Source organism: Anolis sagrei, chromosome 2 (genome assembly GCF_037176765.1).
Source record: "Anolis sagrei isolate rAnoSag1 chromosome 2, rAnoSag1.mat, whole genome shotgun sequence".
In the NCBI taxonomy this organism is placed as follows: Eukaryota; Metazoa; Chordata; class Lepidosauria; order Squamata; family Dactyloidae; genus Anolis; species Anolis sagrei.
In genome coordinates, this window is record NC_090022.1 from 267,962,121 (window position 1) to 267,975,608 (window position 13,488).

Genomic DNA, 13,488 nt, shown 5'->3' on the forward strand with positions numbered 1-13,488 from the left:
TGCAAGGATCCTTACTATTTTAAGGAGAAAACATAATCACATTCAGATAGCAGTAATACTTATGAAATTTTAATTATGAAAATAAAACATAATAAATTATGTTGGAGGGAGTCAAAGTATTATTCATATTTAATATTATTCATATTTCAGGGCATGTTGTGAAAAATACCATACTGTAGGATAAAAAGCATTACTCTGCAATATAGTATCGATATCATCTCATCTTCCATATGTTTTGGAATTTTTGGGACTTCTGGGAGGAGAAAGACCAAACAACGGGAAACCATTTTGCCGCTTTTATTAAATTAATAGACAAAAGGAGCAACACAAAGTGCTTATAAAACGCAGATTTCCTAGGCCACATGTCTCAAACCCAATGCCTATTTTATGTCACTCTCCAGATGCTGGACTACAACTCCTGTATTCTTCATCATTAGACATCACAACTAGAGCTGGTGGGAGTTGTGATACAGAAACTTCTGGAAGATTGTGTTTTTTTCTATTTATTCAGCAGAGTGGGGTTTGAATTACGAAGGACTTTAATCTTTCTCCAACCTCAGAGCCACTAGTTTTGTTGGGTTTCAATTCCCATTATCCCCAGTCCGAATGGTGGATAATCAAAAGTGATTGGGAATTGTCATTCACCAACATCGAGAGACCCAATTTTAGCAAAAACTAAAGAGCGCTGACAACTATGTAAAACATTTTTAGTTGGTTGTCCATATACATGGATTCTCTGCCAGTGGCCCTTTAAGGCAACCATAAGCCTGATGTAGCCCTTGATGGAAATGGGTTTGACATCCCTCTCCAGGGCTAAACCATTTTATTGGTTTAATTATACATAATTTTACTTGATTTTTTTTTCTGGGTTCCCTATGTGTGAATGACACTTCGAGGTTTCCGCAGCTGACAGTCAAGTGCTCCCTAATCAAGTAGAGATACCAATGATTGAGCTTGAAGCTCTACCTGCAAAGCTTTACAACTGATCCATGACCTTTCACATACCTTACTTGATTAGTACTGTCCCAATTATATCCCTCCTTTTATTACGGATAGGGCAAATTACACGTACCTCTTTGCACCTGGTGTTAAAAGAAGCTTCCAATTTCCGCCTGGTGTCAGGAACACTGCATTTCTTCAGAACAGGAAAATAGTGGGGATATTTTAGAGTAACTTTGTATTTGTCTGTTTCAACCTTCTCTAAACTACTGATAAAATCATCAGGAAGGCCACCTGAGAAACACATTTTATCACAAGATTTAATGAAAGTATATTCTTCAGACATTCCCTTTAAAATATAAAAATATTTGAAATGGCTAGACCTGCAACTTTTAATTACAAACTTGTTTCTCCTGACAACGTAAATTCTAAGAACTACAAGTTATGTTAACTGTTATATAGTAGTCATGTGTGTGGTACCTGTTTGTGCTGTTTAATTAATTTTTTCGTTCCATTTGTTTCAAAACGGTAACCCCCCTCTGGTATGAAAATCAAGCCCAAAAAGAAAAGTATGCGGGAACAGTTACTGTTTATTTGTCTGATTTTCAGGCCACGTGGTGCTCTCACACTGCCCATGGAGAGTTGCCATGTGCTAGTTTTTACTTCTGAACCCTACCTGTTGGGCCAATCGGAGGTTAAGTACATTGTCATGTGGGCACGCATTGGTCATTGTATTTATTGGAGTCCTCTTTGCGAGGTGTGTGTCTGCTGCTGCTGCAAAAGCCTCCAGTAGCTTGCAGTTTTGTCATTTTTTATTAAAGAAGAGAGTGAAATAGTGGGGCTGGACCATGGGCTGTGCGTGTGTGGTGCATATGTGAAGCATCTTTGACATTTGGTGGAAAGGAATGCTGCCCTGCCTCCCTTCTGCTGCTGCAGAAGTTAGGCGGTGGGGCTGGTGGGGGGAAAATATAATGTTTTAAAGGAGATTTTATTTCTAGAAACCAAAAAAAAAACCAAAACCCTAAAAATCGGAGACAGACCCAAACGTAATTAAACTTAGTGTGCTAAAAGTGATAGGTGTGCCCCCCAAGTGTGGTGATTTTTGCCTCTCTAGCCCTAAAAGTGAGGGAAGAGAAGCCAGGGAAGCCACCCATGTTGGCCAATGGTCCAAACATTTTCATTTTTTCGGACACAGAACGAAAAAGCTCATTTGGAAAAGCACCCGTTTTAAGAAGGCATGCAAAAACAAAAAAGGGGAGAGCTGACGAATGAAACAGAAACTAATATCGATTCTATACAAATGCACTAGGCTATTATACAGTTAACTGTTTCATACTGTTAACAATTAACAGCTATAGACATAAATAAACATTTTAATTGTCAATTGAATTTAATTTGAAGTAAATACAGAAATTCATTAAATGTATTTGCCTAAATTTAAACACACTAATTTGATATAACGTAAGAATATTTTGAAAAGATGTTAAATTTTGAAGCTGCCAAAATATTATCTAACAATGTGATTATCAGGAATATGACAGCATCCCTGAAAGAATATAAATTGCTCAAAGTCAACAGTATTTGCAGGAAAAATGTGCAAAAACTAAGTAATTTTTTTTCAGAGAGTATAAATTAAGGAAAAATCAAAATAAAATGGAAGGAGGATAAGTGAGGACATGAATTAGCATATCAAAAAATCAAATACACCTCTCACTGGTAAAATATGCAACAATCTGATGGTGTTATTCTATTTTTTTACATCTCTACTTGACAGGATTTTTAAACAAAGATACTTACGCAGTTCATCTTGAGAAAATATCAGAAAAGTGTTGTCTTCATTTAGATTTTTGCTGAAGTCTATGCATAATTCACTCAGTTTCTGTTTTATTGCCAAGATTTCCTTAATATTAAAGTACAGAGAAATTTCTGAGAATCACATTAAATAAAAGTATCATATGTTAGTGTCTTGAAGGCATGAACACACATACGTATTACATATGTTACCATTACTTATTTACTTTATTTATATATCGCTTTTCTCAGCCCTCAGGCAACTCAAAGCGGTGAATGTGTCCTTCATAACATTACTTTTAAAATAAAAGCATATGGGGAAAACAATAGAGTGTAGGAAGGAATTAAGCTACGAACAATTCATTTCTATCCTGTCTAAACCCAAGATATTGAGAATAAAATGACTAATAAATGGCCCCAAGAGCAAATTACCACATAGCTTGAATCAAGTGCATAGAGATTTTCAAGTAACCTTTTTTTCGTGAGTTATGGAGAATTTTCAAGACACAAACAAACAAATGCATAGCAATAGTTCTACAGTCATATAAATAAAAAGCAATAGTGTTGAAGTGTCATTTGACTACAAAATCATAATGTCTGATATAGTTTAATAATTGTACTTTTATATATACATATTACTACGTATTAAGCTTTCAGTATATGCACACCAACCAGGGAATTTGTACCACTGAAAACAGAATGACTTACTTCTGATTTGACATATTCAGAACTGCAACATAAATTTGTTAAGGCTGTTAAAACCTAAACTGAAAACAGAATGTGGGTTTATAAAAATATACCAGTATCATTTCCCTCCTTTTTAAAATGCCATCATTATGCCACACATACATTTTGTACTTCACTAGGAAGGTGGAGCCCGTTCCTCTCTCCCATTTTTATTGACTTCTCTAAGTATCTTCTGGCTTCAGGCTGTAACGCCTTAAGGTCACATGTTTGCTGAAATAAAAACACATAGAAAAATGTGAAGCATCATGTTAAAAGCTCAGGAGGCATTACAAGAAAAGCAAGAAGTGGGTTTTTTTCCCTTTTCCTTATGCCTCTGTACTACAGAATGACCTTTATAGTTTGACATATTCTCCTAAATAATTTTCTGAAGAAAACAACGATTCTTTGTTTCAAACTGGAAGATCTTTTTTCTCATTCATAAAAGTAACCTTGTTGCCCATTATGGGTTGCATATCCTCAAGCAGAATAAACATTTTGTCAAAGGCTTTCATGGCCAGAATCACTGGGTTGCTGTGAGTTTTTTCGGGCTGTATGGCCATGTTCCAGTAGCACTTTCTCCAATGTTTTGCCTGCATCTGTGGCAAGCTTCCCTGGAGGTTTGCTCAGCCTGAACTCACAGCAACTCAGAATAAATGTTTGTTCCTCCCTGAAGTTTTCATAAAACCTAATGATGGAGAGATCAAAATTGTAATAAAACAGAAAGCCAGTTTTCAAAAAAGTTTGTACTGCACAGGGAGCCCCTGGTGGCGAGGTAGGTTAAAACACTGAACTGCTGAACTTGCTGATTGAAAGGTTGGCGGTTCGACTCCCAGGAGCAGGGTGAGCTCCTGCTGTTAGGCCCAGCTTCTGCCAACCTAGCAGTTCGAAAAAATGCAAGTGTGAGTGGATCAATAGGTACCACTTCTGCATGAAGATAGCACTCCTTGAAGTCATGCTGGCCACATGGCCTTGGAGGTGTCTAAGGACAACGCCGGCTCTTCGGCTTAGAAATAGAGATGAGCACCACCTCCCAGAGTCGGACTCGACTAGCCTTAATGTGAGGGGAAACCTTTACCTTATACTGAACAGAAATGTTGCACATTTATATGTAGACATATTCAGCAGTTCTCTTCACAACAGAATAATCTATAAACAGCCCTCCATATTTGCTGGTTGGACTTTTGAGGATTTGATTAATCATGGATTTGATTAAAATATTCCCTTTAGAAATCTATAGATCCTTTAGCACGACTATAGAGTCATCCTGAAGGACCTAGAGATTCATAGAGAGGTGTTCTCTCTAATTGAAAAATAGTGGGGTTTTATTCCATTTATCCATTTTCATGGGAGTTCTCTGCCTTTAACCCCCGCGATTATGGAGGGCAGTTGGTAGTAGTAGACGTTGTCATCGTCATCATTTAACCTGCTTAACACCTCCTAATAGATTTATGACAAGAATTAAATATTAATGGCTACTAATGCACATCACAGTTAAAAAATCAAATTATTTAATCCATTAAATCACTGCCTATTAATATGATTAAAATAGCTTATTTTCTTCTGCTTCACAAATATGCACAGAAGTGATGGAAAGTGAGAATAAAATTTCCACTAATGTAAGACGGATGGGGAAATATTGCTTTTACTAAGAAAAAAAACCTTAAATGAGTCCTGACAGCTACTAATCTACACCACTTTCAGAGTAGAGTAAACATAGAATAAATATTTATATTACAGTTGGGCCACCACACATTTGCTTCGAAACACAGGCATTTCTGAAGGACACTGTTTTACACAAATTAGGTGACCATCTGTCACAGGCATGGGCTAACTTGGGCCCTCCAGGTATTTTGGACTTCAACTCCCATAATTCCTAACACTCTCGGACAATTTCGGTTTCCCACTCAGGAAAAGGAAAGGGCCTGAGCCTGTTAGGGATTGGGGGAGTTAAAGTCCAAAACACCTGGAGGGCCCAAGTTGGCCCATGCCTGATCTATGCACATTCACTTGGGAGAGGTTGTTGATAAATATGTGATGAGAAATAACCTCCAAGTACCTTTTACCTGGCTGTTAAAGGGCTGATAAGAAAAGAGATGGTTTAATTTTCAAAATATTTGTTTCAAATTATGCTTTTGTTTTTGCTTTTCTGGATCTCTCAATATATAAGGTTAGAAACAACAACATACTGAAGCTATCAGCATCTTTGTTGAGCAAAGTACATTTTGCAGCAGGAAAGGAATACAGATAAATCAGTCTTGGATGGTGCCCAAGACTAACACATAAACCACAAGAATTCCTTGGAGTCTGCAAAAGTATGGTTTGTTGGGGGAAATCTGCTATTCCTCCCCAACTATAGATTGGTTGGCTCCATTAATCCAACACTGAACAATCATCTGTAACAACTGATCTGGGTTCATACAATGCTCCCAATCCCTTAACTAAGTTGAATGAACTGACCTCAACAATGTACATAATTTCCCCCTCTTACCCTCCCTTTCCCTTCCCCAGCACTCACGACCCCCCCCTCTCCCCCTTTCTTTCCTTGCACTTTTTTTCTTTCTCTCTCTCTCTCTCTTTCCCTCTCTTCCTTTCCCACTCCCCCCTTCAATGTATTATATACTGATATACCGTTTTTTATGTACAATTAAAAAGAAAATGTATTCAATAAAAATTTATTTTAAAAAAACAATGTACATAATTTCCTCTCAAATTCTCTCTTGGTTTTCCTGCCAGGTTTAATCATGGGGCCCAAATGTATGATAACCCATAAGATGGCTAACCAAGTGGCCCATTTTTCAGTCTGGCAACATGAGTGAGCTAAAGGCCTTAATTCACGCAATGACTATTTGTGTAGGACATAAGACATAACATACCGAATTGCACCAAGAGGTTTGAAAGTCTAAAGCAAGTTAAATAACCCAACACATTTTATTTGGCACATGTTAGTACCACCTTGGAAAGGTTGAACTGCATCACTTAGATATACTTGAAGGGAAACATTTATTATTTTATTCTTATCATATTCAATCCATGTTAAGTTGACATATTCTTGCATGTTGATTCTGGTTGTTCATTGTAGCCCTTTTCTCTTTTCAGTTTGTACTCATCATTATTGGGGCTTATCTAGCATAGACCCCCTCACTTTAACTTTGAGTCATCTTTAGCCAGCTGAATGGCTGGTTTACAAGAGCTTGATAAAAAATAAATACTCTACAACAACAATCTATAAATTTGTGTCAACATGTACGTGAGAAGGTTATCCCTTCATTGGTTAACAAGGAAAATTATTCTTTCAAAAGGATTCCTTTTTCAATATTACTTCAAGGCTTAGCATCTTGTCAAGTTTCCATTTCACTGGACAAGAAAGTGTGCACTTCTCTTTCTCATGGATCTGCACCATCCCACCTTCATGTAAGGTTGCACAAGGAAAAGATAACCTATATATGGCATCTCATTCTTCCCCGATGGAACATCTGCTCTGTTAAAACTATTTTTAATATGCTTTATTGCATGTATATGTTTTAAAGGTTTTATAATTTGATATGTTATATTTATTATTTGTTGTATGATGCGGCATTGAATGTTACCATAATCTGTAAGCTGCTCTGAGTCCCTTTCAGGGTTGAGAAGAGCAGGGTATAAATACAGTAAATAAATAATAATAATAATAAACCCATCAAACCTGCAGAGTTAGTCTTCTGGTGACTTTGGTCTATATACAATACTGTTTATTCATTACATTGTGACTTACTGTGAATAGAGATGACGACCCAAGAATGAGAGAGGCACAGTTTGCAACCCTGATGTCTTTAGATGATTGTGCCCACATGGCCTTCTGCATTACAAGAATTTTAATTTTCTTTATGATTCTTTTAAAACAAAATTTAAAAAGTTTTTAATGAAAATCTAAGTCTTTAATTTTTATCCTAGTCACAATAGCAAGTGATATACCTCACTACCTCTGAGGATGCTTGCCATAGATGCAGGTGAAACATCAGGAGAGAATGCCTCTAGACCATGGCCATATAGCCCGAAAAAACCTACAATACCCAGTGATTCCGGCCATGAAAGCCTTCGACAATGCAAGTGATATACTTCTTCAAAGAACCAGGACATATGAGAGTCGAGAAAGAATAACAAAAGGTCCTAGATGGGTAGTTATGGGTCGATGCATATGAAGGGGCTGTATGATGGACAAGGATTTAAGACTGCGCCTTTCATTGTATCCTTCCAGGAAGGCATAGTAATATTCTGTGATTACTGAAAACTGCCAACAGAAAGGGATGGTCAGAAATGGTTTTCCCATCCTCTTCTCCTGCTATTCATTGCTGTTATTCTGCACAGTCAATTCACTTCTGACATTGCAACTCTAAGGTGAACCTACCAAGGTGTTTTCTTGACATAATTTGTTTAGAGGGTTTTTTTCTTTTGCCTGTCTCTAAGGCTGAGAGAGGGTGACCTGCCCTAGGGGGCATGGATAGGTGTCTTAGTCTTAAACTACTACACCTTGCTGGCTCACTTCCCCCATCCAGATCTTGAAAAGCCTTTCCAGAAGAGTGAGATCCTTTTTGAATGGAGATGGCTCTGTGATAATCAAGCAGATGCCTCTTTTGATATCAGAATGTTAATTCAACAAAAAGAGGATGAAACATTTCGCTCCACAAGCCAAACCCGGTGCTTCCTTTTGCTCTTCAACAACAGGAATCAAGCTGCAGGAAGAAAGCACCTCTATACCTCCCAGCAGCTCCTTTTGAAAGTCATCAGTTTTAGACAACAACATTCTGACTGTGCATTGTTTCTTCAAATACAGAAAAAATGCTTCAATGAACCATGAGGAGATGTGTCACAAATGGGATTCAGCTGTCAACAAGACTAGAAAAAAGCAGCATGATGGTTGCCCTTCTGACTTAAAAAAAACACTCTTCAATGTGAAAATATGCAGTACATTAAAGACATTTTAAAACAAAGTAAGCCAAAGAAAATGTGGTGTTGTGGAGGATGTTAGATAGAATATTAGCTAAAATTGCCACAAGGAATTAGAAGTTCTAGGCTCATTTAATGGAAAACAAAAATGTAAAACATTACTATAGTTTACTAGCACAAAATCTGATGAATACCTGAACAATCAAATTTTCCTTTGCAGCAAATGTAATGGACCTATGAAGCCACATGCTCAACTGAGGCATAAAAGGCAACATTAGACCTGAAATTGTATGTCTAAAAACAAAAGTTCCTTTTTTACCAATGTACTTATAAACAATTAAATGAACCAGTGAATAATTATTATATAAACATTTGTGCAAATGTTCTGCATGCAATAAATAAATAAATTGGTCTTCCTACCTTAACCTTAATAAATGTTCTTACGTTGCTTATATGCAAATCTTATGAAAACACAAATGCTCACAAAGAGGTGAATGGGGAAGACTGTACTTCCCTACCACATAGGGACTACAATCCTATACACATTATTTTAGAAGCCTAATAGATATATGAATTGGCATGAATAGGATTGCACTCTTTCATTGTCCAATCATATCTACATCCCTACTTAACGTGTCCAAAGCAATGAACAAACAAAGAAAATGCTAGTTGCATTTCTCTTACAGGCCACTGAGGTTCCAATACAAATGTCCCACAATGAGTTGAGATGCATGTTACCTCAGGCACATGGTAGATATTGTCCAAAAAGCATATAACTGCAAAAACCCAAAACTAAATCAGTATTTTTCTTGTGTTTCAAAAATGACAGGGAAGTGAGCTGATTTGAACATTTAATCTATATTCCAGAATATTTGGAGATGAACCAGGCATACAGTATGAAAATTGGCTAAGTGGCTTCAATCACGGCATGATAAAGATAATTTAATGATGAGGAAGCATACACTTAGTAGAGATGTATACTGGTCATTTGTCCCAGCAAGATTTCTTTTTTGCATTTTTTTTAATTATTTGCACCAGGTTTTGGGGGGAATGTAGAAAATAAATCAAGACAAGAGAGGTTTGAAACTAACAGTGAAGAGCCCTCATTCTATAAACCTGTTTCCAAAGCTTGACAACTTTAATGATCTGTAAAAATGCCTACTAAATTATTGTTTGTACTATTTACCTGTAAATGGACGACCCTCTGGAACACATCCCCCCTCATGCTCATCTCATCATCAAAATGAGAAAGTCTTTTATCAGCTTCTGTGCTTGCTGCCCTCACATCTTTATCAGGTGAGACATGCTGCGGAAAGTCCAACAAACTTCTTTCCACTATTGGGGGAAAACAAGCAAAGAAAATACATTGGACAATAGCACAAAGCCCAATAGTTTAACATTTTGTAAACAAATTCAATTCTGAAAAACATGACTATATTGCATATGACTATAACATCTGTGAAAACAATTGAATCTTATGAAGGCAACTAAGGCTGGTAAATCGTGCCGTTATCTTTCTCGGAACCAGGAAACTTAATTGACAATGCCAAAAGAAGCTGGTGCCATTTTATAAGACAAGCTCTTAGTATGAAAAGAAATACATGTTTGTTCTGTCCCCTGAGATAACTTTTAGGTACCAAATTCTCAGTGAGAACAGAATTGGAAATTTTCAACAAGAATGTGTAGCAATAAACAAAAATAATTTAATTGTATGCAATATCAGTACCCTAACTCCTCCCAGGGTCTGACTAATAAATGAATACTCTTAACCTGTGGGTCCCCAGGTGTTTGGGCCTACAACTCCCAGAAATCCCAGCCAGTTTACCAGCTGTTAGGATGTCTGGGAGTTGAAGGTCAAAACATCTGGGGACCCACAGGTTGGGAACCACAGCTTTAAAGGAACGGATGGGACCTCAGAACTTAACTCATATTCTCTTGATTACTTTCGAACAGATCTTCCTTTCTGGCCTCTTTCCTGTGTCTTTTATCTGGCTTTGTCTTCTTAAACTTTGTTTTCTCAACCAAAAACTGAAGTTCCTCAAATAAATCTTAAATGTGGAAGCCTCCGTGGGGGCATGGCAATATTGTTTAATTTTATATTAGTGATCTTACTATAAGCTTTAGAAAAACAGTAAACAGCTTTTAAAGTTTTGTCTTGAAAATGCCTTTGAATTATGGCAATAGAAGGTGGTTGACTAGATATCCTTGTAAAGTGGAAGACTAGGAAGCTTAACTTTTTTCCTCCCTATACCTGCTGAACTACACGAAAGCTAAGGGTGCCCAATGGTTACTGCAATCCCTGTTCTCCATTTCTTGGGGGTTGGGGTATACGTATATTGAGTGTTTTGACATTTGTTGACAGGTTTTATTTAGAACTAGAGAAAATTCTGTCTCTGTAGCCTGAAGCAACACTGTTGATATGCCATCTGTTCCTGGTGATTTATTTCTCCCAAGCACTCTGATGTAAGATTCCATGTCTCTTCCTAAAATTGGAGGGTGATCTTAAAATGATTTTTCCTTAAATAAATCTGTCATTCTTTCATCTTCTTTATATATTTCTTCTGGACGTTGTTTCTGTCGTGCTCCATAAAGAACCTCACTGTTTACCCCTAGTTAAGCCCTTTTTAGTTAGAGGGAGTTAAATATTGAGATCATCTTAAAGACAGTTGAACACCATATTAAAAAGAGACAATAAAAAGAAATAAAGATTCAAGAGCCCCAGTTCGGCCAGAACTGTATCTATTTCTCAAAGACTTTACCTCTCCTTATAAAGACTGTACTGAGACTCAGGAGGAGAGAAAGTCTAAAAATCTTGTCAGTTAATAAATTCTTGTTTTGATTCAGCTATATAGTCTCCGATCCATTCCCTGTGCAGCTAGTTCAGCTTCCAAGTAGTTACGATAGCATGGGGGCAGAACTGTTTTCATTGTTGTTTTATTTGCACTTGGTCATGCCCCCTTTATTTGCACTTGGTCATGCTTTGTGCTATTGTCCAATGCCCCCCCCCTTTTTTGTATAGCATCCCCTCTCTTGATTTAAATTTCTCTTTGATCACACAGATCTTACTGCTGATGTATCTTGTTCTTTGTAACCTTATCCTTTTGCTTCTCATCTGTTCTTATTTCCTTGAAGAGTTTCATCTGTCATCCGCTGAGGCTCCTCTTACTTTTTGCAGATAGTGACATTTTGCATGCCTCTCTGATCACATTTCCAGCCAGGGTTTATCTGGCTTCAATTAGGTTGAATACTGCAAATCCATCTTTATATTGCCTTTAAATTCTTCAGAATGTATCTTAGCATGATTAGTTTAGCATTCTTCTTTGGCTTTATTTATTTTTTTATTAGTACTTAATGGTCTGTGTCACAATCTGCCCTGTTCTTGTTCTTGCAGAGAGAATGGAGCTTCTCCATCTTCTGCTTCTAATGATGTAGTCCATTTGATTTCTACATTGATCATCAGGTGCTACTTGAATAATGTGTGTGAAATGAACTAACTGTTGCCCTTGCAGAATTCAATCAGTCACTCTCTTGCTTCATTTCTTGATCCTAGGCCAATAGTTTCTACAAATTTTGATTTTGCTCTGTTTTCTACTTTTGGGTTCCAATTGTCTATGAGTAACAAAAAGTTCTGTTTTGGTATGTGATTGACTTCCTCCTGGACTCTAGCATAACATTTTTCAATTTCTTCTTCTTTTATCTCTGTAGGTTGAAGCACACCTTTGGAATATATTTATATTGATGGATTTTCCCTGAAGCTTTATTCCAATTATTCAAACAGACTTTGCATTTTATCATTTGACTGCTTTTGGTACATAATTTGCTATTAATGCTAACCCTTTCTTCTTAGATTTTAATTAACACTATATCTTACTCAATATCTTCCATATCTGTCCAGTTTAGCTCATTCATCACAAGTATTGCAATGTTTATAAGTCCCATTTCTATGCCTGGCTTCCCCTGATTCAAGTTCTCACATTCCCTATCCCTATTATGTATGTTTTGCAGCCTCACGACTTTCCTTTTACCACTGAGCACGTAAGCAACTGAACATCCTTTTCGCTAGAGTGCAGCTGTGTAATTATTCACAGCAATAATAATAATAATAATAATAATAATAATAATAATAGTTAACCACCTCTTCTAACGGCTTGAGGCAGGGTACACAGAGTAAAAACATATGAACATAAAATACATACAATAAAATACATAGAATACAAATCAACATATAGTGGTAATAGAATTCAAAACACTACTTCCAATATGCAAAAAAGAGAGGACTTCTTTAGGATAACAAGCTGCACATTAAAGCAGAAATGCCCATCATTTTCCATATGCATAGATAACACTAAATTACCAATTGCTCCTGACCCACACGAATTGAAATCAATACAGTCATGCAGTTAAATATTAATCCAATTTTATGCAACAATTAACACTTCTATATCTAATAATTGACTTAATATTTCTGTTCCACAAATTTTCTTTCTTCTGGTTTATAATTTAATTCTTGCATTCTGTTGCAACCTAGAGCTACATTAAAATGGCATACATACCTGAATACTCAACTTCTATATCTGCCAGAGCCTGTAAAGTGTTTTCATATGTAATCTTATCCAAATCAAGCATCCCAACACAGTTGTAGACTTGCTTTGTTTTTCTGATGAGTTCCTCAGTCCTTGTTCTAATTTGTTCTGGTTGCAAATCCCATTTCAGAAAGTTTCGGTCTGCTGCGCTACAGGAAGCAGCTTTGATAAATGTAGTGATCTCTGTTCCCAGCGTCATTCTGAGAAAAAATTTTGGGCCAACAGCTCTGCAATTAAAAATAACAACAAAGCAAACAATTGCAAAAAAGAAAGAAAGAACCAAAAAAAACAATAACACCCAACCCGAGCACAATAAGCAACACAGAAAAAAGCCCAAATACGAGAACGGAAATGACGTTTACTCTGCATTACGGGTGTGGATGAAATATTAATGGCAGATGAAAGACGATAGACTTTTATGCGCCTCGAAAAATTTGATGAAGAACTGGATACAAGATAAGGAGGGAATACAAGATAAGGAAATTGTCCTCAGAGAAAAACGATTGAAAGGGCAGTTCTACTAAAA

The 13,488-nt window shown here is 36.7% G+C and overlaps 1 protein-coding gene across 8 annotated transcripts in view; it reads right to left on the reverse strand.

Annotated features, from left to right (window-relative positions):
* Window positions 1-13,488, reverse strand: part of NLN (neurolysin) — a 37,259-nt gene that overhangs the window by 16,712 nt on the left and 7,059 nt on the right. For 6 of the 8 annotated variants that reach the window (XM_060761570.2, XM_067464581.1, XM_067464579.1 and 3 more), the window contains exons 2-6: window positions 12,933-13,189; window positions 9,566-9,714; window positions 3,580-3,687; window positions 2,737-2,839; window positions 1,073-1,233 (exon numbers count right to left, since the gene is read on the reverse strand). In XM_060761570.2, coding sequence (XP_060617553.2) covers window positions 1,073-1,233; window positions 2,737-2,839; window positions 3,580-3,687; window positions 9,566-9,714; window positions 12,933-13,161 — 750 coding nt within the window. In that variant the 5' untranslated portion in view covers window positions 13,162-13,189. The remainder of the gene's footprint in view (window positions 1-1,072; window positions 1,234-2,736; window positions 2,840-3,579; window positions 3,688-9,565; window positions 9,715-12,932; window positions 13,190-13,488) is intronic. The other 2 variants (XM_060761569.2, XM_067464580.1) reach the window with 1 other exon arrangement.